This window comes from Theileria annulata, chromosome 2 (genome assembly GCF_000003225.4).
Source record: "Theileria annulata chromosome 2, complete sequence, *** SEQUENCING IN PROGRESS ***".
Lineage (NCBI taxonomy): Eukaryota > Apicomplexa > Aconoidasida > Piroplasmida > Theileriidae > Theileria > Theileria annulata.
In genome coordinates, this window is record NC_011099.1 from 512,044 (window position 1) to 533,143 (window position 21,100).

General features: G+C 32.8%; 9 protein-coding genes across 9 annotated transcripts, besides 16 other annotated features; 5 read left to right on the forward strand and 4 right to left on the reverse strand.

The window, feature by feature from the left end:
- Nucleotides 1-825: 825 nt before the first annotated feature.
- Nucleotides 826-1,554, forward strand: TA14845 (uncharacterized protein; the record flags this gene model as incomplete). The annotated part of the gene is made up of 1 exon (XM_946885.1): nt 826-1,554. One exon carries the CDS (start codon nt 826-828, stop codon nt 1,552-1,554), a length of 729 nt encoding a protein of 242 aa, XP_951978.1.
- Nucleotides 1,555-2,391: 837 nt separating this feature from the next.
- TA14840 (Tpr-related protein family member, putative) lies at nt 2,392-4,518 on the reverse strand (the record flags this gene model as incomplete). The annotated part of the gene is made up of 4 exons (XM_946886.1): nt 2,392-2,603; nt 2,716-3,076; nt 3,199-3,435; nt 3,463-4,518. The coding sequence occupies 4 exons, from the start codon at nt 4,516-4,518 to the stop codon at nt 2,392-2,394; spliced, it is 1,866 nt and encodes a 621-aa protein (XP_951979.1).
- Nucleotides 2,419-2,487: a sequence feature (2 probable transmembrane helices predicted for TA14840 by TMHMM2.0 at aa 21-43 and 591-613).
- Nucleotides 4,390-4,458: a sequence feature (2 probable transmembrane helices predicted for TA14840 by TMHMM2.0 at aa 21-43 and 591-613).
- Nucleotides 4,519-4,742: 224 nt separating the features above from the next.
- TA14835 (uncharacterized protein) lies at nt 4,743-6,095 on the reverse strand (the record flags this gene model as incomplete). Its single annotated transcript, XM_946887.1, has 1 exon — nt 4,743-6,095. The coding sequence occupies one exon, from the start codon at nt 6,093-6,095 to the stop codon at nt 4,743-4,745; it is 1,353 nt and encodes a 450-aa protein (XP_951980.1).
- Nucleotides 6,096-6,508: 413 nt separating this feature from the next.
- Nucleotides 6,509-9,984, forward strand: TA14830 (G-beta protein, transducin-like, putative; the record flags this gene model as incomplete). The annotated part of the gene is made up of 10 exons (XM_946888.1): nt 6,509-6,614; nt 6,665-6,989; nt 7,061-7,337; nt 7,411-8,640; nt 8,718-8,957; nt 9,062-9,227; nt 9,298-9,416; nt 9,467-9,598; nt 9,676-9,861; nt 9,895-9,984. 10 exons carry the CDS (start codon nt 6,509-6,511, stop codon nt 9,982-9,984), a joined length of 2,871 nt encoding a protein of 956 aa, XP_951981.1.
- Nucleotides 9,985-10,389: 405 nt separating this feature from the next.
- TA14825 (MDR-family, ABC transporter, putative) lies at nt 10,390-13,102 on the forward strand (the record flags this gene model as incomplete). Its single annotated transcript, XM_946889.1, has 7 exons — nt 10,390-10,494; nt 10,555-10,818; nt 10,878-11,585; nt 11,618-12,129; nt 12,211-12,517; nt 12,647-12,848; nt 12,969-13,102. 7 exons carry the CDS (start codon nt 10,390-10,392, stop codon nt 13,100-13,102), a joined length of 2,232 nt encoding a protein of 743 aa, XP_951982.1.
- Nucleotides 10,609-10,677: a sequence feature (5 probable transmembrane helices predicted for TA14825 by TMHMM2.0 at aa 54-76, 96-113, 173-195, 199-221 and 320-342).
- Nucleotides 10,735-10,788: a sequence feature (5 probable transmembrane helices predicted for TA14825 by TMHMM2.0 at aa 54-76, 96-113, 173-195, 199-221 and 320-342).
- Nucleotides 11,025-11,093: a sequence feature (5 probable transmembrane helices predicted for TA14825 by TMHMM2.0 at aa 54-76, 96-113, 173-195, 199-221 and 320-342).
- Nucleotides 11,103-11,171: a sequence feature (5 probable transmembrane helices predicted for TA14825 by TMHMM2.0 at aa 54-76, 96-113, 173-195, 199-221 and 320-342).
- Nucleotides 11,466-11,534: a sequence feature (5 probable transmembrane helices predicted for TA14825 by TMHMM2.0 at aa 54-76, 96-113, 173-195, 199-221 and 320-342).
- Nucleotides 13,103-13,860: 758 nt separating the features above from the next.
- On the forward strand, nt 13,861-14,734 carry TA14820 (initiation factor 4E, putative; the record flags this gene model as incomplete). Its single annotated transcript, XM_946890.1, has 5 exons — nt 13,861-13,968; nt 14,015-14,152; nt 14,185-14,303; nt 14,335-14,635; nt 14,687-14,734. The coding sequence occupies 5 exons, from the start codon at nt 13,861-13,863 to the stop codon at nt 14,732-14,734; spliced, it is 714 nt and encodes a 237-aa protein (XP_951983.1).
- A 36-nt stretch (nt 14,735-14,770) lies between these two features.
- Nucleotides 14,771-16,132, forward strand: TA14815 (uncharacterized protein; the record flags this gene model as incomplete). The annotated part of the gene is made up of 11 exons (XM_946891.1): nt 14,771-14,874; nt 14,908-15,011; nt 15,104-15,188; nt 15,224-15,296; nt 15,326-15,392; nt 15,422-15,464; nt 15,494-15,590; nt 15,620-15,736; nt 15,769-15,853; nt 15,922-16,005; nt 16,035-16,132. 11 exons carry the CDS (start codon nt 14,771-14,773, stop codon nt 16,130-16,132), a joined length of 957 nt encoding a protein of 318 aa, XP_951984.1.
- A 29-nt stretch (nt 16,133-16,161) lies between these two features.
- On the reverse strand, nt 16,162-17,644 carry TA14810 (uncharacterized protein; the record flags this gene model as incomplete). The annotated part of the gene is made up of 2 exons (XM_946892.1): nt 16,162-17,183; nt 17,245-17,644. The coding sequence occupies 2 exons, from the start codon at nt 17,642-17,644 to the stop codon at nt 16,162-16,164; spliced, it is 1,422 nt and encodes a 473-aa protein (XP_951985.1).
- Nucleotides 16,273-16,332: a sequence feature (8 probable transmembrane helices predicted for TA14810 by TMHMM2.0 at aa 37-56, 66-88, 124-143, 153-172, 185-207, 238-260, 320-342 and 418-437).
- Nucleotides 16,558-16,626: a sequence feature (8 probable transmembrane helices predicted for TA14810 by TMHMM2.0 at aa 37-56, 66-88, 124-143, 153-172, 185-207, 238-260, 320-342 and 418-437).
- Nucleotides 16,804-16,872: a sequence feature (8 probable transmembrane helices predicted for TA14810 by TMHMM2.0 at aa 37-56, 66-88, 124-143, 153-172, 185-207, 238-260, 320-342 and 418-437).
- Nucleotides 16,963-17,031: a sequence feature (8 probable transmembrane helices predicted for TA14810 by TMHMM2.0 at aa 37-56, 66-88, 124-143, 153-172, 185-207, 238-260, 320-342 and 418-437).
- Nucleotides 17,068-17,127: a sequence feature (8 probable transmembrane helices predicted for TA14810 by TMHMM2.0 at aa 37-56, 66-88, 124-143, 153-172, 185-207, 238-260, 320-342 and 418-437).
- Nucleotides 17,155-17,183: a sequence feature (8 probable transmembrane helices predicted for TA14810 by TMHMM2.0 at aa 37-56, 66-88, 124-143, 153-172, 185-207, 238-260, 320-342 and 418-437).
- Nucleotides 17,245-17,275: a sequence feature (8 probable transmembrane helices predicted for TA14810 by TMHMM2.0 at aa 37-56, 66-88, 124-143, 153-172, 185-207, 238-260, 320-342 and 418-437).
- Nucleotides 17,381-17,449: a sequence feature (8 probable transmembrane helices predicted for TA14810 by TMHMM2.0 at aa 37-56, 66-88, 124-143, 153-172, 185-207, 238-260, 320-342 and 418-437).
- Nucleotides 17,477-17,536: a sequence feature (8 probable transmembrane helices predicted for TA14810 by TMHMM2.0 at aa 37-56, 66-88, 124-143, 153-172, 185-207, 238-260, 320-342 and 418-437).
- A 359-nt stretch (nt 17,645-18,003) lies between the features above and the next one.
- On the reverse strand, nt 18,004-20,994 carry TA14805 (uncharacterized protein; the record flags this gene model as incomplete). Its single annotated transcript, XM_946893.1, has 5 exons — nt 18,004-18,300; nt 18,337-18,454; nt 18,545-20,578; nt 20,629-20,845; nt 20,934-20,994. The coding sequence occupies 5 exons, from the start codon at nt 20,992-20,994 to the stop codon at nt 18,004-18,006; spliced, it is 2,727 nt and encodes a 908-aa protein (XP_951986.1).
- Nucleotides 20,995-21,100: the final 106 nt, after the last annotated feature.

Here is a 21,100-nt window from a genome sequence, read left to right on the forward strand (position 1 = left end):
ATTAATAAGCTTTGTATATTGTTGATAGGTATAGCTTTATATGTTCTTGACCCTGCTACGCTTTTAGTTTCAATTTGTAGCCCGAAATTTGATAAAAACATCAATCTTTCTAATTAAAAAATACATTAAACATGTTTTAAAATAGTGAAATACAAAGGAATGTTATAAATGATCTTATAGAATGATTATGTAATTACCTTCTATAATGTAGAAACGGTAATAGAGATAGTTTACTATCAAAAATAAAAAAAATAATTTAAAATTAAAAAACAAAATCAACTAAACAACAAATGAATATAACTTTAGGTTCAATTTACCGATGGTATCAGTATTAGGTTGAACTCGTTAAGGATTAGGGAAGTAAGTTTAATTTTTCGTTTTCCAACAAATATACACCCATTTGGCAATTCCAACACTCTAAATTCATTTTTCATAACAAATATTATGAAAATTGGTTTTTATAGTGTCATTATTTCTTTTTGCTCTTCATTATAGTGTGCAGTCTTTATTTAGTTCCAAATCATCAATGGAGGTAACCAAAATCTATATATTAACCAATTAATTATTTTTTAGGAATTCAATAATAAGTTTTTGGCTGAGTTAAAAGACGTACGTTTCATTCCATCACCTCATCTTTATTTTTAGGAGAGTTGTAAATTAATAAAATTGTCAAATGACATCAAATTGCTGTTAAATAAGAACGATAGAATTAATACACAAGAGAATGCGAAAGATTTAAATGATGTGTTGGATAATACCGCATTTAAAGTCAATGAGAATAAAAATCCTTTAAATGGTCTGGAAACCGATAAAGTTTCCCTATTAATGTTGTACAATAACTATAAGCTGCTATTGAAAAAATATAATGAATTAAACGAGGAGAAAATGTCCTACGTTGAAGGACTGAAGGAATATCGTAGCAGATTAGACAACTCAAACCATTTGTTACGGCTCCAAAGAAATATCATTCTCTCTAACCAACAGTACAATACGTCAAGTTTCAAACAATTAGAAGCTGACCTAAGGAATAACGAGCTTCAATTACGGAATCTTGAATCTGATCTGAAAAGCAAGGAGCAACAATTACAATCCCTTGAGTCTGAGCTTCAAGCTCGAGAATTAGATTTGAACAACAAACAATTGGAACTTGAAAACAGACAGTCTGATTTAGAAACTAGACAATCTAATCTTGAAGTTAGAGAATCTGAGTTACGCACCAAGGAATTGGAATTGAATGAAAAAGAATTACAATTAAACAATCTCCTTGCTAATAATGCCGCTGTAGATTTTTCAAACTCATCTTCAACTCCAGTATCATCAGATGATTCAGACTTATTTCCCTCAAATTCCTTGGAATCACAACAAGCCTCCCCTAATTCTCAGCCAAATGAACAGTCCAAAACTCTCCATGACACTAATGCTGTGGGCAAAGTCGAGGTCTCAGAGGATAACACTTCAAAAGGAGAACCTATCCTTGTCCGTCCCATGGATAAATTGGACGTCGTCAATAATGATATAATAAATTCTTTGTACATAAAAGTAAGTTATTTTTAGTTAAGATTTATTTTTTAGAATTTGAACATGAACGATGATGATATGTTTAAAATAAGGAAAAGTAAACTAACTAACAAAGTCTCTTACAAGCCTTGCAAGCTAAATATGAATAGCAAAAATGAACTTGTTTTAGATGACAAGAACAAACTACACCTTAAGGTTGGTGGCTTAAACTAAATTACTTTTTAGAATATCCTCAAAATAGAATTTGGATACAATTCACTGTCATTCGAGCTCTATCACAATTCACCCAGTAAGGACTTGCCAATATTCCCGTGGAATTTCCTGACCATATACATAGATAACAACAGTACGTTAGAAACCTTAATTTTTATTTTCAGAAAACTTACATTTATACATAAACAATGAAAATACCATGAAAATATGGTATTCATACCTCAACTATTTACTATTTAAGTTCAAAAACGGCGTTGAACAGGATATCGATCTTTTGTACCATAATTATTTGATAACTAAGTTTAAAATGAAGCTAAGATACCTATGTAAGACCAACAACTTGTCAGTCTATCAACTTTATTATAATTCAATACAAAAAACATTAAAATTACAATAACTTAATCTTTTTACATTTTCATACCCTTTATACTTACCAGCCTATAATATCTTAAATAGTTGTTTGTTATGTGGTTTACTTGTAAAATTCTCTTGAAAATGAGTAAAAAGGAGAAATAAACGATAATGACAAAGGCGGCATTGTGGTATGAAGGAGTACTATAATCACACATTGCTTTGTCTAGTTCATCGGCTTTCTTTTTGAGTCCGGTGTCATGAACTCTTATCTTATTTTGAGTGTAATTATATACTTGTTCCATTATGTTATCGTCCAGTATCACCACCACCACGATATACAAACAATAGAATAACATAGTTAAGGAAATTAAACCATTGAGCAATGATGGAAGGAACTATAATAGTGTATAATTTTGCTAGTCTGGGAGTTTTGAAGTCGCCGCTGGTGTCTTTGAGATTTTCTCCGTTGGCGCCTTTGTCTTTCTCGTAGTTTTGTATTTTATAGTAGGTTTTAAGCCCTATTTCCATTAAGTTACCTAGGAGCATGCTGGGTATACTAGTGACATACAAACAATAATATTACATATACATAGGTGAGAAAGTTTAACCATTGAGTAACTATGGATGGACCTATGATCCAGTTGAACTTGTCAGGAGATACAGCATTGGTATACTCAGTTTGAAGTGCTTCGAATGCATTTGTAACATCTTTAAATTTAGATTCAGCTTTAGCCTTACCATCATTTTTCACATTGTTGTACTCTCGTTCAACAGTTTCATACTGCTGCTGAACCTTCTGGGCCTGAGCAAATATTTGTGTAAAGCCAGTAAGACCACTAAGTTCATCGAGTAAGTCTTTAAGACCCTTTGGACTAGTATTGCTGGCGGCTTGTTTCAGTGCCGTGACAAGAGCTTGAGCTTTTGCTTTAGCATTTTCAGCACCACTTAGTGCAGTTTCTAGTGAAGTGGCATCGGTAAATAGTTGATTGGCCTTAGCTCGGAGTTTTCAGTATCTTGTGTACCTGCTGCGGTTTTAAGTTTTTGAGGATAAATGCTAGTTTCTGAGTGAGGTCTATAATGTTCCGAAATGACCTAAAAGATTAGAAGTATTACATATGTCAGGAAATTTAACCACTGACTGACTATGGAAGGAACAATGATAACTTTGAATTTATCCTCTCTAGCAGGTATGAGGTCTTCGTCGGTGATGGCGCTGCTGTCGGTGGATTTGTATAGATTACCACCTTTGAGAGGTTTGTACTTGCCGTCGTTCCATTTCTTGTACCCTTCGTGTAGATAGTATGACTTCAGGCCAATTTCCATTAGGTTGCCCCAAAGCATATTGGTATACTAGTGATATACAACCTGTAGTAATACATATGTCAGGAAGTTTAACCACTGAGTAGCTATGGATGGACCAATGATCCAATAGAATTTCCAAAGTTTCATTTCACCAATGATGACATTTTTGAGTTCCGTCCATTGATTTTGGACAGTAGATTTATCAGCAGTATCATCAGGTATTGAGTCGTAGATCTTTCCAAACTGGTCATATTTTTCTTTGAAGGCTCGGGCAGTATCAACATTGGTTATTGAAGTGGCCCTAGTGTTAATCTGGTCTGCGTAGTACTTGAAGAGTGCCTTACAAAGTGTTCCGAATTGGGTATTGACCCCTTCCCAGGCTTCTTCAACCTTATTGACCTTTTCTTTAGCAGGAGGTAGAGATGATGGTTGTTTGGCTTCTTCTGCTGTTGGTTTATTGGATTGGTATGTCGTTTGTTTTGACAGTTTTTCGTATGCTTCAGCGACCTTCTTGAATGCATCTATGACTGCTATGGCCTTATCTACATTAGTTTGGTCACTTTGTAGTTCTCCTGCATGATGATGTAGACTATCTTTATCTTCACCACCATCAGAGCCTTTGGCTGCAGTGGCTAGAGCTGTGGCTTGTTCTTGAAGTTCAGTAAGTCCATCAGCAGTAGGTAGTTGAGTGGCTGCGGTGTTAAGTGCTTGGGCATTAGCGGCTAGAGATGAGGCTACAGTATTGACACCACCAACACCACTAGCTTGGCTTGTAGCAGTTGAGCTAAGTGTTCCGGCCTTAGTCTGTATTTCTCCTGCCTTCTCTATGAGTGCTCTTACTTGGTGTCCACCTTCAACTAGTTTTTGAAGTAGGTCAATGATATTGCCTAGTAGCATGCTTGGTAAGCACCAGAGTTCCAAAGCACTAGCCATTCTTCTTACAAAAACACTGAAGAGATTCTCTGGAAGTTGGAACCTAATGAGTGCGTATGGAGCTGAACTATAAGAAAGCCTAATGTTAAGCATCATTGCTAGACCAGCAAGTATATATGCGGCCATAAGTAATCCACAGTTACCTAAATTAGGATATTCACCCTGCTGACCCTCACAGAAAGGACACTCCTCTGCCATCTAATATTTGAGTGGTTGATCTATGTGAGTGGTTGATCTATGTGAGTGGTTGATCTATGTGAGTGCTACTACTTTACAATGCCACAGAAATATCAATTAAAATTACAACTATAAGAAAAATCGGGGTGATTATACTAAATTAGTATGTTATTTGTGAAATTAAAGACTTTAACATTTATATCTAGACTATGTTTTATTATAAATAAATCAGAAATATATTAAAATTAGGTGTAAATGACCCTTGTATTGTAAAATACTTCGCCGTTGGCACGGATTTCATCATTTTCTATACTTGTATCAGTACTTATGCTGCTTCCACCTTTATAATACTTACAGTGAATACTATGCCTCTTCCTTTTCTTTCTATGTTTACACATTTTTACCTTTTTATCGTTAGATAATTTACCTTCATTATGGTCGTTTATTACAGGCAAAGGTCCCATAGAATTGCCATAATATTGATCATTTTCGTATTTTATTAAATCGTCTATTGTATTAAACTTGTAGTAATCTGAACAATTGGGCATTTCATGTTCAGAATCAGGAGTAGTCACATGTTGGCTATCAAGATTATTTGAGTGCTTGGTATCGACAGATTCTTTTCTGTTTAAAACCTTGTCAGCAGAAAGATTATTGGAGACGGGAGGATGAAATTGTAGGTTACAATTAATATAGGGAGGCTGGTTAGGCTTGTACCTAATGTTTCCTCTAACGTATACCATATTATCATTATTTACCCTATTCAATACGGTCAAATTGTTAAGTTTATTTCTTACTATTAGGCCATTGGTTAATTTATGGTTTGGGTTTTGAGGTTGGTTAACTATAATAGGAGTTGTATTATTCTTAGCAGTATTAACTGGAGTTAAATTGGGGTGTTTGAGGGGAACGGGAACAGTATTAATAAAATTTGGAGCAGTGTTAAGACGTTTAATATTAGTTTGAATTAAATTATTATCCCTAACATCATTAACAACAATAGAATTCTGTTTACTAGGCGGATGAAGATCAGGGGTTGGGTTATTTTTGCTCATCTGATGTAGTTTGTAATAATCTGAAAGTACCAATTTGTTGTGGTTGATGTTGTTTAGTCTACAATTGATTAAATCTTCCTGGTTCTTAATATTCATCTTTAGTTCAAATTGTTTCAAATAATTGTCGTCAATCTCCCAAGCCACCCCGTTCTTCTTAACTACCTGTTCCGGTTCATTCTCTCCCTCTAAAAGTGACTTTATTTCATTCAGTTTATTGTTACAGTATATCAATTTGTTCTTCTCGTTTAATTTATTAAAATAAAGCTCGTTTATTCTATCGTCAGGTTTTAAACAGGAGTTAAAATTGTTAGAAAGTGGGAATTCACTTCCCATAGGTGTGTTATTACCAACACATTCGGTATTGCTCCTTAGAACACAATTGTTTGTCAATGAGTCATACAATTCTTCCAACTCATTGTACAATTCATTTACTTCATTCATTACTTCATTATTTTCAGATTTTTCATTGTTTTTAACTTCATTAGTCACATCGGTTACATCTACATGTTTTAAATCAGGCAATGTGTCCGACGAACCGACCATTTTCACTCAATTTTCAACAATTTTCATATATTTATTATAAATATAGCTTAAAAATAATGTATATACATAATTAATTAAAAACAAATGTGTATCAGTATATAACATGGAAAGTGTTACCCGCTAATACAGACATTTTAAAAAGGTGCAACTGAGTTTTGAAATATTAACTAAATAAAATGAGTAAAATAATAAAAGAAACAAAAAATTTGAAAAAGGAAAGTGAAAAATCAACATAACAAAATTAAGTCCTCGAAGAAGGCAAGATTTTAATTTAAACCAATTTTATAAAATTATAAATAATTAAAAAAAAATTTTATTTTCATTTTATTGTTTTTTTGAATTAATAAAATTTATTTTGTGTTATTACCATATGTTGTGTTGATCTGACAATCATATGATATTATGTTAGTTTAATGGTGAAATCTTATTTGAGATATATCAAGGAAGATTCCTTTGGCATATTTTCCTCACCATATTGCAAATCCATAGAATTCTTTGGACCTGATCACATCTTAACCAGTAAGTCGTAATTATCACTCCATACTTCCACATGTTTTATCCCATTTTAGGCACAATCGACTATGTATATTTGTACAACTATAAATTAAATGAAGTGAAAACAAAGTTCTTGCCCAAGCCAGACAATAATTACAATATTTCTACTGTTACCACCTTCCAATTGGTTAAACACCACCCTAGCGTAAATAGGTTTTCTCGCAATTTCAATGATAGTTCAAGCCATGGACATACGTCCGATGAGATAAATTATGTGTTCGTCGGATATTACGATGGACTAATAAGAAGATTTTGTATAAATAGTAAGATAAATGACGGAAACCCAGTTAACGATGATCATATCTTGATCGGACATAAATCAAGAATCACAGTTTTAAAGTAAGTATTTTAGTTCTATCCAATTCTATCCAATTTCTTTTAAAAATACTTTTATATTAACAATTTTTTAGAGATACAGGGAATATGATATTCTCCGGCAGCAACGATAACAATTTATTTGTATGGGATGTATACAACTGCCAGTTATTATACAAGCTACTGGGACACACAAATCCCATAGTTAACGTGTTACCAATATCTGAAGACCATGTAGTAACAACCTGCAACAATGTAATGAAAGTCTGGGACTTACACAATCAATCGCCAATAAACACAACCATAGAGCCATTACTATTATATAACAAAGCTATATATTTCAATGTAGGTTTTATACTGAAACCAATATTAGTATTTAATAGTTTTATTATATCAAACTGAGCACAGTTACACCCTTTGTTTAAACTAATTAATTGATTTTCAGAAAATGCTGTTTATAAGTTTCACCAATAACAATGTAATAAAATGCTGTAAAATTAACGAATCGAACGAAGTTGAGTTACTTTTTAGTGTAAAAACTAAGTATACGAACGATAAATGCGTTTCAGTAGATTATATGGAGTTTGGAGAAACGGTGTTGTTGCTAGTTGTTTTCCAGAAGTGCATTTACGTGTATAAGCTGCTGAACAGCAATGAAATGACACAAAAGAGAAAAAAGAGGATAAGAAGACTAAAACAAAACATTAAAGCTAAGATTAATAAACTGTTAAAAATTTTGAGAATGGTTAACCATAATACGACATATGAAGAAGATAACGAGTCTGATGACCTGAATAGTTTAAAATCCAAGTATAATCACCTCAAAAATTTATTATCAAACAACTTAAGTGGTGATAAAGGAATGACAAATGATGACACACAAGATAATAATGTGGATTCAGAAACTAATAACCAAACAGATAATACATCTGAACCAGTAGATACTACAATGGCTGATGAGGAAGTTGATGAGGAAGGAGTAGCAGAGGAAGATTACTATAAGTTGTTACACATACACAATATAAAGGAAACAGTAAAGAGCATAAAGGTTAATAACAGAAGTATAATTACTCTAAATACGAATAATACTGTCTCATTAAGTAGAGTATCTCTTGAAGACGACGTTGTAACCGTTGATTTATTGTATGAAATGAACATGTATCACTTAAATAACATAAATTTGGTCCGGATATCCTCTAACAATAAGATATTGCTAACATTTTCAAATGATAAGCTGATTTTGTGGAACATAAATACTAATAATATCATCAAAACATTGAACCTGACCAATATTAATAGTTCCAGTAACACAAGCTGTATCAGACCAGCGACTAGTGAAACTAGCACAGATCATGACGATGGTATGGAGTTGTCAAATGGAGCAATATTAGAAAATTGCACAATTATCAATGTTATTTTTATCAACAATGAGAATCTATTGGTGGTAACTAGTGATAATATGCTGTATAAGTTTAATATAAACACAATGTTGGCTAGCATGTTAAATTTAAAAATGGACGAGGATTTCATCTCAATGCTCGGCACAAACAACACAATTAAAAATGTATACATACATAACGATGAATTGGTCCTGATATATAAGTATAATTTCATAGTCAAGTATAAAAACGACTTCCAGTATGTTAACTTACAACACCAAATTCATCACTCACTAGTAAGTTCTCCTTTATTTCATAATTATTTTGTATTTAGATTACTTTTAGATATAAATTTCACATGAAATAATTTTAGATTGACGCCATGCATAAATACATGTACTTGAGTGTCGATAATAATGTGGTCATCTACTACTACGATACCATGAGGAAGCACCTCATGTTGTACGGGCATAGTTTGCTAGTGACGAGCTTGGATGCGACGTCTGACGTTCAAATGTTGGCAACGTCATCTTTGGATAAAACTATAAAGTTGTGGTCCATAAAATATGGCAACATTCTTAAAACCATCACCAACACTTCGCTAATTACCCAAGTATTAATTAGATAAGTATTCACATACAAAATTAGATATTTACTTTCATACAGTTATATTTTAGCTTAATTGTTATTTAAACTTTTCATTGATCTATTTTCCAGGTTAAGTTTATTAACATGACCCACTACCTTATTTTTGTTAATGCGAATATGGTGCTGAAGATTTATGACTGCGACAGGCACTTGATGATAACTGAAATCAACGACTTCAACCTCACCATCAACAATATAGCACTAACAGACTACAACCAATATTTATTCCTAACAAGTAATATTTAATTATTTATGGGATATTAGTTATATTTGACCCTTACAGAACACTGAATTTCGTGTTATAGGCAATAATTCGAGCTGTATTATAAAGTACAAACTGTCAGATGACATAATATACGTTGAGGAAGAGACTGAAAAGATCGAGAATATAAAAACATTCGGAAACTTAAACTATAACTTAAACGTAACGGAGAACATCATTAACGTGAGTTTGACAATTTAAAGATTTTTTAGCTGCTGGAAGAGGAAACTACGGAAAACGGAATCTCTCAGAATAATATTAATATCGGAGGAATCACATACGAGGGTATGGGCTATAACACGAATATTATGCTCTACAACGTACTGAATAATATCAACCACAACGTGATATATAACATAATAATAACATTGCCAAATAAATACACCCAAAAGGTAAAAATAAACTAAAAAATAATTTTTAGTTGATGGAATTTATCACGAATTTACTTGAACACTCAGATTCAGTGGATTGTTACATGTTAAATGCCGAAATACTTCTATACGTTTCCATCGTCATATTACAGATTAATCTCAAATACTATTTATTAAATAATATCAATGTTTATAAACTGAAGAAATTGGTAAATAAAAAAATGAATAGCTACCAGGTATACAATTCAGACTTCTAAAAAATTTTTTAGGACTTAATCCTGTATAATAAAAGCGGCCTACAGCATATTAAAAATATTATCACAAATAATGAAAAGGAAATCAAAAAAAGATTAATTTAACTCTTTTACTCACACAGATGTAACCTCACTTTTTCGTAATATTCTTCATTTTATTATTATTGCTCCCTAAACAAACATTTAATGATAAATGAAAATATTTATTATTTCAAGTACAAATACGTACAGAACATGAATGTCGAACATTCATACTTTTCTGTACTCAATTACATTCTAATCAATAAAATTAGAATTAAAACCAAAATTTAAACCAATTCGGTTCAATTTCAAAATAATTCTGTAATATAGTCCTGCAAAATTTTATTTCTCCCAAAGGAATAAGTACTTAAAAACCTGTACCATAGATTATCTCCTTTGCTACAATCTGGCATATAACATTGCAAATATTAGTTATATTTGTCAAAAATCAAGAAAAACAAAATATTCAATTCACCTCATTAAAATAAAATGGGTCAATGCGTTTTAGGCCATGGCCGAAATAGGCAATCAAGTCACCAGCCTATAACTGTAGATATTTTGGAAAATAAAGCAACAAAAGCAGACATTTTAAAGGTAATAAACATTAAATATAGCTATTAATAACATATCTAAACAAAACTCATCATCCTTTAGTTGGTAAAGCCATTATTTTGGCCTGAAAAAACAGATCTCACATCACGTCCACATATATTTCTAAGATTCTTAATAGTACTATCACTTTTCTCACTGTTTATCGGCAAAAGCTTGTCAATTTTGGCACCAATGTACGTTGGATGGACATTGGACCAGTTGGTGCTCAGGAATACAAGGGAAACCATTACAAACATGTTTTTGTACTTTCTTTTGTTATTTTCTTCAATTTGCTTCGATGAGCTGAGGAATTTCACATACCGATATGTAAATTATTAACTAACTACTTAAGACCCTCTAATTAACCCCAATTATTCCTGTTTTAGGTCCAATTTATATGTATAAACGATTTATCACTAAAGCTGTACGAACATGTACATTCCCTAAATTATCACTGGTTTACAACGTCCAGAGCAGGACAGATCGTGAGGTCCATATACAGAGGGTGCGAGAGCATGAGAGAGTTGTCACAATTCGGAATAATCACACTAGTTCCTACCATACTCGAGTCGATAGTAATCATTATAGTTTTCTTCACCGTATACAAGAATATCTTCCTAGGCATGATACTGTTTTTTGGACTTACAATCTATTTCACATTAACGATTTTGGTTACCAACTGGCGTATGAAGACGAGAGAAGCACAAAACGACAAGGACAATGACATGCATTCAATTGCCAATGATTCAGTCAATAATTTCGAATCAGTGAAACTGTTCACAAACGAAAAGTTCGAGCTCACCAAATATGCAAAGGCAGTTGGAATGTACGAACTTTTCAACTATAAAGTCCTCAACTCCCTATCACTCATCAATGTAGGGCAGGATTTAGTAGTCCAAACGACCACTTTCTTGTGTTTACTCATGGGAATTCTCCAGATTTTAAAGGATAAAACCAAAATTGGCACATTCACCGTTATACTAACATATCTCTTTCGTATATTTAAACCCTTGTATATACTGGGAACCGTATATAGTACCATAATAAAGGGTATTGTAGGCATTCAAGACGCAGCAAATCTCTTGAAAATCGAGGTAAGCCACAATTTTTATTAATACATATTTAGAGTACTGTCCAAGATTCTCCAGACTGTGTTGAGTTGGATCTCAACACCGAACACGATCCAATAATCGAGTTTCGTAACGTTACCTTCTCCTATGTTACGGACAACTGTCCAATGGATAACCTGATACTGAAAAAAGTTAGCTTTTCACTTTGTAAAAATCGGTCCCTGGCCATTGTTGGACCAACAGGAACTGGAAAGACTACCATCTTCAGGTTATTATGCAGGCTTTATGATCCTTTAATGGGTGAGGTGATGGTAAATGGAAGGTCTGTTAAAGAATATTCTCAACGTAGTTTGCGATCTAAACTTGGAGTGGTTTCTCAGGACACGATTTTGTTCCACGATTCCATAAGAAATAATGTAAGGTACGCTAAACCAGATGCTACAGATGATGAAATTTTTGACGCCTTGAAAAAGGCCGAATTCTACGATAGAGTAATGCAATTCCCAGACAAACTAGATACTCTAGTGGGAGATAGAGGAATCAAGTTATCAGGTGGAGAAAAGCAAAGGTAATTTATACATCAAAATCAGATACTTACACACCTCTATATTAAATATTATAAATGATTTTTTATTAATTATTGTTATAGAGTTTCAATCGCAAGATGTTTCTTGAAAAATCCACCAATCATTATCCTCGATGAAGCCACAAGTTCACTGGATTCGAAAACTGAATCACAAATACAAAACACAATCAATTCTCTGGTTAACAAGAAGACCACAATCACCATCGCACATAGATTATCAACCATTATTAATGCTGATACAATTCTAGTGCTTTACAAAGGCGAGATCATAGAGCAAGGAAGGCACCAAGAACTGTTGAAGTTGAATGGGTTCTACAAATCTTTGTGGGATGTACAACGCAAGAAGCAGTCTGAAATTTTTGACCAAGATGTAATATAGTTTTTAAAATTACATTTTATTATATAAATGAGTGCTTTACATAATTTGTCAAGAACAAATAATTATACCTTGTTAGAAAAAATATTAAATACGAATTATAAACAAAATTTGAAACTCCAGAACAAATCTGCTGGTAATTCTCAGGAAAAGGATGAAATTGTTTTATTAAAAGCTGAAGAATCCGTAGAAGGTCAAAAATCAGATGAAAATACTAAAGAAACGAGTAAATCGGTGTATGAAGGCAATTCCGAGAAGGAAAATTTTAAATTGGACCCGAGTTTTATAGATAAAAGAGATTCATTTAACAGGTATTTTAACAAAAGTAAATAATTATGAGAATATTGATATTTAAATACCACTCAATTCACACAATGAAATAGGACTCCACTTCACCTAGCCTGTTACGAAGGTTTCAATTTTCATTATTTTCAGAGTTTTATAGGACACTTAGAAATTGTTAAACTCTTGGTAAAATACGGAGCGAATGTGTATAGCCCTGCCAAAAATGGAATGACATGTTTACATTTCGCAGCTCAAAAGGGCCATTTGGAAGTACTCAAATTTGTAAGATTTTAATAACTGACTTTAATAGTTATAAAAATATAGTTGAAAAAACATGGAGCTAAAATTAACAGTAAAACAAATAGTTGTATGACACCGGTAAGAAACTACCTAAAATAATACTTAATAAAATTAAAAATCAACTAATAATGTTCAAGCTACATCTAGCGTTGATGAATGAGAATGTTGATTGCGCTCTATATCTGATAAACAAAGGTAACATTATTAGAATGAATAATGTGCAGGAGCTAAACAGAGTTATAATAAAAAGGGTGATCTTCCTCTTCAATTAGCATCAGAAAAGGCTTTGGATAAGCTTAAAGAGGCTATGGGAGATAAATTTGACAAATTCAAGGACGACATTAATGAAAAAAGAGTTATCCACAAGGAAACAGTCAAATTCTATAAAAAAAGGAAGGAGAAGTAAATTCAAGCTAACAAATAATATTTTGTAATAGCCGATTTTTGAAATTTGGTAATATGTGCGACTTTATATTCTCTTATTTACTTCCTGTGGGGACTCAGTTGTTTTTCTTCATAAGAGTATGGATAACTTTCTAACACTAAACTTTTAATATAAATTCCCAAATGCCCTTATATTTTCAACACTAGAAATATACCAGAAATACCGATCAAGTTTTCTGAATTTTATTGGAAGTTACATACGCATCTTTATCCTTTTTACTTGATTCTAAATCATATTTTGTATATTTTTTTCATACTGGATCTAGAAATTATTCTTTACTTAAATCTTAAAAAATCTGTCTAAAGTAATGGCAGAGTCAGCTAGTGTTGCTGTTAATGGCACAAAAAAGTGTCCGTCTTTAACTTTTAACAAGAATACAGAAGACCATGCTAAATTATCAGAATTATTTGAATCGGTAATCAAATATTTATGGAATAATTAATTACTAATATAATGCTTAGACAACAATAAACCTTGATACTCCCCTGTCTTTGAAGAATAAATGGGTGATATGGGAACAGATAGTAAAGATGCCAGAACACTCCCAAAATGATTATAAAGAACACACAAAACCATTGGTTTCATTTGATTCTGTACAGGTAATTATAGATCAATATATAAAATAATTCAGGCCTTTTGGAATTTGTGGTTTAATATTCCACAACCCAGTGAATTGGCTACCAATAAAAGATTGGCCCGTGAGTGTTCCGACGGTTCTGAGCATTTTGTTGACGCCATTATGGTGTTCAGGTATTTTTTAATACTAACTTAAATCTATTAGGGACGGAGTGCAACCAATGTGGGAAGATCCGTTGAATAAGGATGGAGGACACTTCGATTACCGTTTCAGACCAACAGATGTACAACAACTCACAGTGGATGAATACTGGAATAACATTATTTTGGGACTTGTAGGATCAACCATTCCACTTTGCGAGTTTATTAATGGAGTTAGATTAGTGGACAAACTCAGCTCACGTTTCCCAGTCCTCAGAATAGAAGTCTGGTTCAAAAATTTGGGAGAAGCAAATGATCCTACACAACTCATGAAATCTGTAGGCTCATGTATGGCACGAAAACTTGTAAGATTTATATTACTTTCATTTTTGATTTCTTACTAACCATTCACTTAGGACGGTAGTGTTGGAACAATACCTAAGGGTGATTTAAAATGGCATTAATTTTATATATTGTTTTATTTAATATTTTATGTAAAAATGAATACATGTTTTTTTAAATCTGATAAAGATCTTAATTGTTTAGCCTTTCATCCGACACTTGATCTTCTGGTTTCAGGATCAATCAACGGCCACCTCGATATGTAACCTTAAATCTTGGTTTCAATTTATTTTAGATTCAAATTTGATGAAATTGGTGGAGAATTAGTGAAAGAATCTTCCAATTCTACTACACATTCCAGTTCTGTTAGAATCTCCAAGTTTTCTCCTGACGGAACAGGTTTGAACAAACTAACACCTAAATTACAAAATTAAATTAATTTTAACAACAAATTATTTATAATTCAAAATTTAAATTTACCAAAAATTCAGAAATCATGTCGGCATCTTCTGATAAGACTGTTTCTCTCACTGATTTCCACTCAAATAAAGTAAAATGGACTGGAAAAGGACACAAGTAGGTTCATATTGCAATTTAAATGATTAATTCAGGAATCCAGTTAACTGTGCCTGCTATATCAAGGAATCTATCCTGGCTTCAGGAGATGATGAGGGTGAAATAAGGGTACTCCACTTAATATTAAATTTCATTAGATTTGGGATACTAGAGCAAAAAGTTCATGTATAGGTAAAATTAACGAGTTTTCTGATTGTGTTACCGGTAAACAATATATTTTTACTATTTTACAGACCTCATGGTCGGACGTGATTCTAACGAGCTTATCGCAACATGGTACCATATGATCATACAAGCATTTTTAGTGCAGATCAAATTGGTTGTTTTGACCATAGAAAGTTCAAATTGAAGGCTCTTTCTGACAACACAGATCATGAGTTTTTAGCCATGACCCTCGTTAAGGTTTTTGTGTACTTTGAGAAATGTTTTAGAAGGGGAAAAAAGTTATTTGCGGGACTTCTACCGGTTCCATTTGTTTTTTCACTTACGGATTTTGGGGTGACCTTAACGACATTATTCCAGTAAATAAGGAGACTGTGAATGGAATCGTTAGTTTTCTCGTTCAATATTGTTGAAATAGGTAAAGGTAACTGAGGACTTGGTTTGCACTTGTGGAGATGATGGAGAAATATACGTTGTGCAGTTGTTCCCAAATAAGGTCTTAGGTACTGAGTCAACTTATTTACTAAGTTCACTTTAATCACAATAATACGGTTTATAATAAGTACTTTAGGTAAACTTAAAGACTTCAAAAACCTTGATGTCAAAGTTCGGTCGACTGATTCTCTAACTATAAACCACAACAATACTCTATTAGGTATAATAATATTCGTTCAATTTTACTAGGATTTCTTGCCAATTTCGAATATGTTTTCCTGACAAGTACCGACGAGGCTAACAGATTGTTGTCCAATGATCAACCGGATTTTTTTGATGAAATTTGAATTTTAAATAAATAACAATATATATAAAATTATAAATTTAGTTTTGTTGCTAATATTCTAACTGACTCTTTATCCATATACTTTCTGTGTGAAAGGAGTATGAATTCGAGAGTCTCTTTACGTCTGATGATTGCATGTTGGATATAATATGAAATCAAACAAGCCACTAAAAAGGATGAGTAGCTTAGCAGTGTAATGATGTCGTTAACATTGGATGTATCGGATGCAATATCTGGTGTAATTTTATTAGAATCGCTAGAGGGTTCCTTGGGTTTAGTATTTGAATTATCTTTCGATTTACTATAGTATTGTAAAACAGCTTGCGAACCACTTGCAGCTCTGTTATTGTTATAACCAGTCACTAGTCCTGAGGTCATGGTTATAAAAGTGACAAAGTAGGGGTTCCTGCTAATTCCATATTTTTGGAACCATGAGGAATAAACAGCTAATGTACAAACAAAACATTGGTAGCAAAAAAGCAAATACAGATGTAGGTCCTGTCTAAATAAAAATAAATCATCCGACATGCTCTGAGATTTTTTAGAGGGGTCAATGTATTCATCAACTTGGAATGTAACCAATCTACCTAAAAACTCAGAAAATGTAAATACAATAGAAGCCAAAAGTTTATTAACGTTTGAAACATCCATCATATAGGGGATCAACACAGGGTGAAAAATAACACGAAAAATGCATGCGAAAAACGAAACAAAAAACTTAGAAATGTAATACGGGATATATTTAAACTTTTTCATTGCCTGTTCGTATTTCTGACCTCCTTCTTGTATTTTAGCTTGTTTTTTTAATTCTTCTTCATCTGAATGATGTTCTATGAACACGATTGTAATCCATACTGAAGCGATTAGTGTTTCTAATAGATATGCAGTCTGACATATGATTAATGTCCGGCGCACTTGACGAGAGGTATCATCTCCGATGACAACACCACAGATAATTTGCAACAAAGAGGCCAAAATTGAGAAGAAAACACCACCGTTGTTGAAGTGGAGATACGATTCATTTAAAAAATATAAGGAGATAACATATGTGCCTAAAGAAAATGTTAAACTCGGTGAACTTACTAGTAAGAGAAATGAGCCCTCTCAAAAAACCATTTATTGAGTAGAACAACAAAAACAAATTTCGACCAGACTTTCCATGGGCAAACATAGACAAAACAACCTGACAAGTACGAGAAGCAGCTAACACCCACGCACCGGCCACAAGTTGCCAGAATTGTGGCTTTATTGAAAACATATAGAGAATACATACGATAACAACGACACTGAAATAGAGGAAAATGGTAATATTTGTAAAGTTTTCAACTTCAAAAATTCTCTCCGTCAAGAGACTGGTATCTAGGTTTAGGTTCATTGCCATTCCTAGGAAAAAGAAAACAATAGAGTGCTTATCATTGATATTTTTCCTGTATACATACCCTCCTTTCTCACTCTCCTTAGATTTCCTTTCCCTCTCATCGTTAGTCTTCCTCAATCTGATCCTACTAAGCATCAGTTTATATTTAAGTGCGATACACAAAGATAAATAACAATTATGTGTTCCATTGGTCCCCACCCTTATGAAAGAATTTAATGTTAATATTTTAGAGTGTTTTCTTAAGATTATCTTAGAATTGCCTTAAAATTTTCTTTAATTAAAATTTTAACAATTATTTAACAACTGAAGTGATAATTAAAACACCCTTTAACGAAGGGCTAACATTATCTTCAACTGCTACCAATAACTAGCTCTATCATATACTTATTGTTTTATGTGCAAAGAAATTTATTAAAATGCTGAGATATGTAGTCGAAAGGGTCATTAGAACCCATTAAAAATTTGAAGAAGTTGTCGTCATTGTCGCTGGTATCCTACAAAAGTTTGATTAAATTGAATCTTACCGGTATATTGTAAGTACACTTTGGGCAGGTGTTATCTTGAGTTACGCAGTATATGTGATACGAGTGTTTACAATAGAAGTGTATAGAAGGATATTCCAAGTGTAACCCACACGACGAACAGTTAATATTATTGATAATGATGTAATTCGTGTTCAGGTCGACCAAGTTCTTCTTCATATTCATGTATTCGAGCTTATCCTGCATTATGTCGTTATTATACTCATTTATCGTATCATTGATCTTTTTGAATTCGCCCCTTATGTAGTCCTAAATCATTGAGCATGTATTCAATAAAGTGCTTACGTTGAGGTATTGAAACTGAATGCTCTGGTAATTGTTAAAAATCTTTATGATATTCTGAAATTTCAGTAATTTCTGAACGTTGTAGAGCAGCTTCTTTATTACAATGTAGTTGTTATATCTATAAAAAAATAAAAAAATTAATTATTACTTGAGCAACAGCTTTAATATGTTTATGTATAGTATTGGTTCATTATAGCCGTAGTTATACACGTAGTCCAACAAACTAATTATGTCATCCTCATTGTCCAAAAGAATTAGCGGCAGGTTGTAATATCTCATCTTTATGCTTATTACTATGGAGCCCCTCTTGTATTTATAGAGTAAACATAGCACCAGGCCGATCAACTCAGTGTGGTAATTACTACTACTGTTAAGGAGCTTAAGTATGCTATCTTCCACTAAGGCACTCTTATCCACATTATTATGTGAAGTGTCATTCTCAGAATTAGAACATCCGTCGTCTTGACTATTGTAACTTTGTTTATATTTGTTATACTGTTGGAGTAAAATGTTCAACTTAATAGTATACAGGAGTAGGGAACTGTTATCTTTCACCAGTCCCATCAATTTTGTCAAAAAGTCATTTTCCAATATAAATAAATTCAATACACTGTTTATATCGAAACCATTATTTAATTGACAATTTGAAGACTTATCATTGTTGTTAGGATTTTCTTGTACTTGATTAGGTTCCCTTTGATTATCATTAACAATGTCGTCAATCAGTTTCAAAAGTTTCGATGAATCATAGTTTAATAGTAGCTTAGAGTGCTTAATAATTATGTTATATTTGACATAGTGGGAAGCGGACTGTAAAAGTTCGAAGGCCTTGTCAAATTGGTTAAGGTCTTCAATGAGTATGTTTAGATACTCTTCTTCGTCATCTTGATGCTTGGCGATTTCACATGCGAATTCATACTTATTTATATATCTACACTGAATGATAGATTCTTTGATGCTCTTTTTGTATATGTTACTAAATTTAGACAAAAATCTATGTAGTTCATTTTCTACCACTAATTCCTGGCCCTCATTGCCTTGCGATTTTGGCTCATCTTCAAGCATTTGTGTATCATTGTTATTCAGTGACTGCAATAAGAGTATAGTTAAGATGTAATAGTTGTTATCAATTGAAGCCTTTTCGTTAGTTTTAATGTGGTATAGATAGTTATACAAATAGGTGTAAAGATAGGTTTTGGTGTTCAACATCAGAAAACGTTGTATCACGTAACAGGGCTCAATTGTATTGTTACACTTCGAGTAGTAACAAATCGACTCGCTGTATTTATTTTTCATATACAGCCAGTCTGCGTATATTTTGTATATCTGCTCTATCTCGTTGGTTGACCTGTTTTCAAACTTTAGGAGCTTGATTGCCCAGTCAAATAACCTCTTCTTTATCAGGATGTCAACTCTATTGTACAGCTTCTTATTCTTAAGTTCAAATATCAAAACACTAGAGAACACACCGCTTGGGTTGTTCAGGTTACTGTTTGTTGTAAACAGATAAAGGTTATTCATGAACTGGACAATGTGTATGAGCCTTGGGATGTAGTAACTGTATGCTATAAAGGAGATATCCAGCAGGTACGAGTAAAGATTTATGAGTATGATGTTGTTATTGTCGAAAATGTTATCCACATTGCAATTCACCACGTATTCATTATAACAATGCAATTTTATATTATCGATCCCACTGTTAGTGCTGTCTATGTCGTTGGTGTTTGTCTCTATATGCTTTACCATCCCTTGTAGTATATGGTATATTAGTATCCTTCCAGGCACATACACTCCCACTAAATTTTGCTTTAGCTTGCAGGAAGCTTCATACTTAACATCCGAGGACTCTACGTATACAACTTTGTTGTCACTAAGGTTATATGACACGACTTCAAAGTCTGTGGTAACAAACAGGTACTGTGAACCCTCTAGGTCTAGGATATGGATGTTCTTGGCACACATCTTAAACACTTTATTTGGTGGTATTATCCATAACTTCTGGTCATCTGAATGAGTGATATAATTCCTATACATATATATCCCGCTGAACTCAGTTGAGACTGCGATGGTCGAGCAACAGTCTGAAATTGAGACCTTAATTACATTATCTGGTCGGAACTCATTCAAATTAGGGAACAAAGGAGTTGACTGTATGAATTGAGGTGCCTGGTCATATGTATCATTAAACATCGACAAGTCATAACTGTTGAATTTTAGCATCGAGTCACATTCTTGCTCTCGTCTAATCAATAATTTTATATAGAATTTTAGTCAATATTATCTATATCTTACCCTATTACCACCAATACCTTTTTTAATGGACAATAAAACAAATTTGTGGCTTCAAATTCAAAGGTTTTAAAGTTCACGAACCTCAGGTGAGTTGTGTCATCGAATTTAACCCAGGGCTTATAACACATCCACACTATCCCGGAGGATTCCAGCAAGAACATGAAGTAGTCATCTCCAGCAACATCAACGATGCTGCCAATCATCAAATTTGTTCCATCTACGGAAATATGTGATTAACCCAGAATATCTAAGTAAACTAACAAGAAACATTTCATACACATAATAAGTTTAAAATTGTTTCTAACCTTTATTTTCGACAGATACTAGTTTCTTTTCAAGAAACACCAAATGACGAAGATTCGTCATTGTTTTTGGAGTGAATAATATAGTACAAATCCATCAAACCATTGAAATATATATAAATAATAATAATATTACAAATTATACTCTTAAATGTTGGTTATTAGTAGAA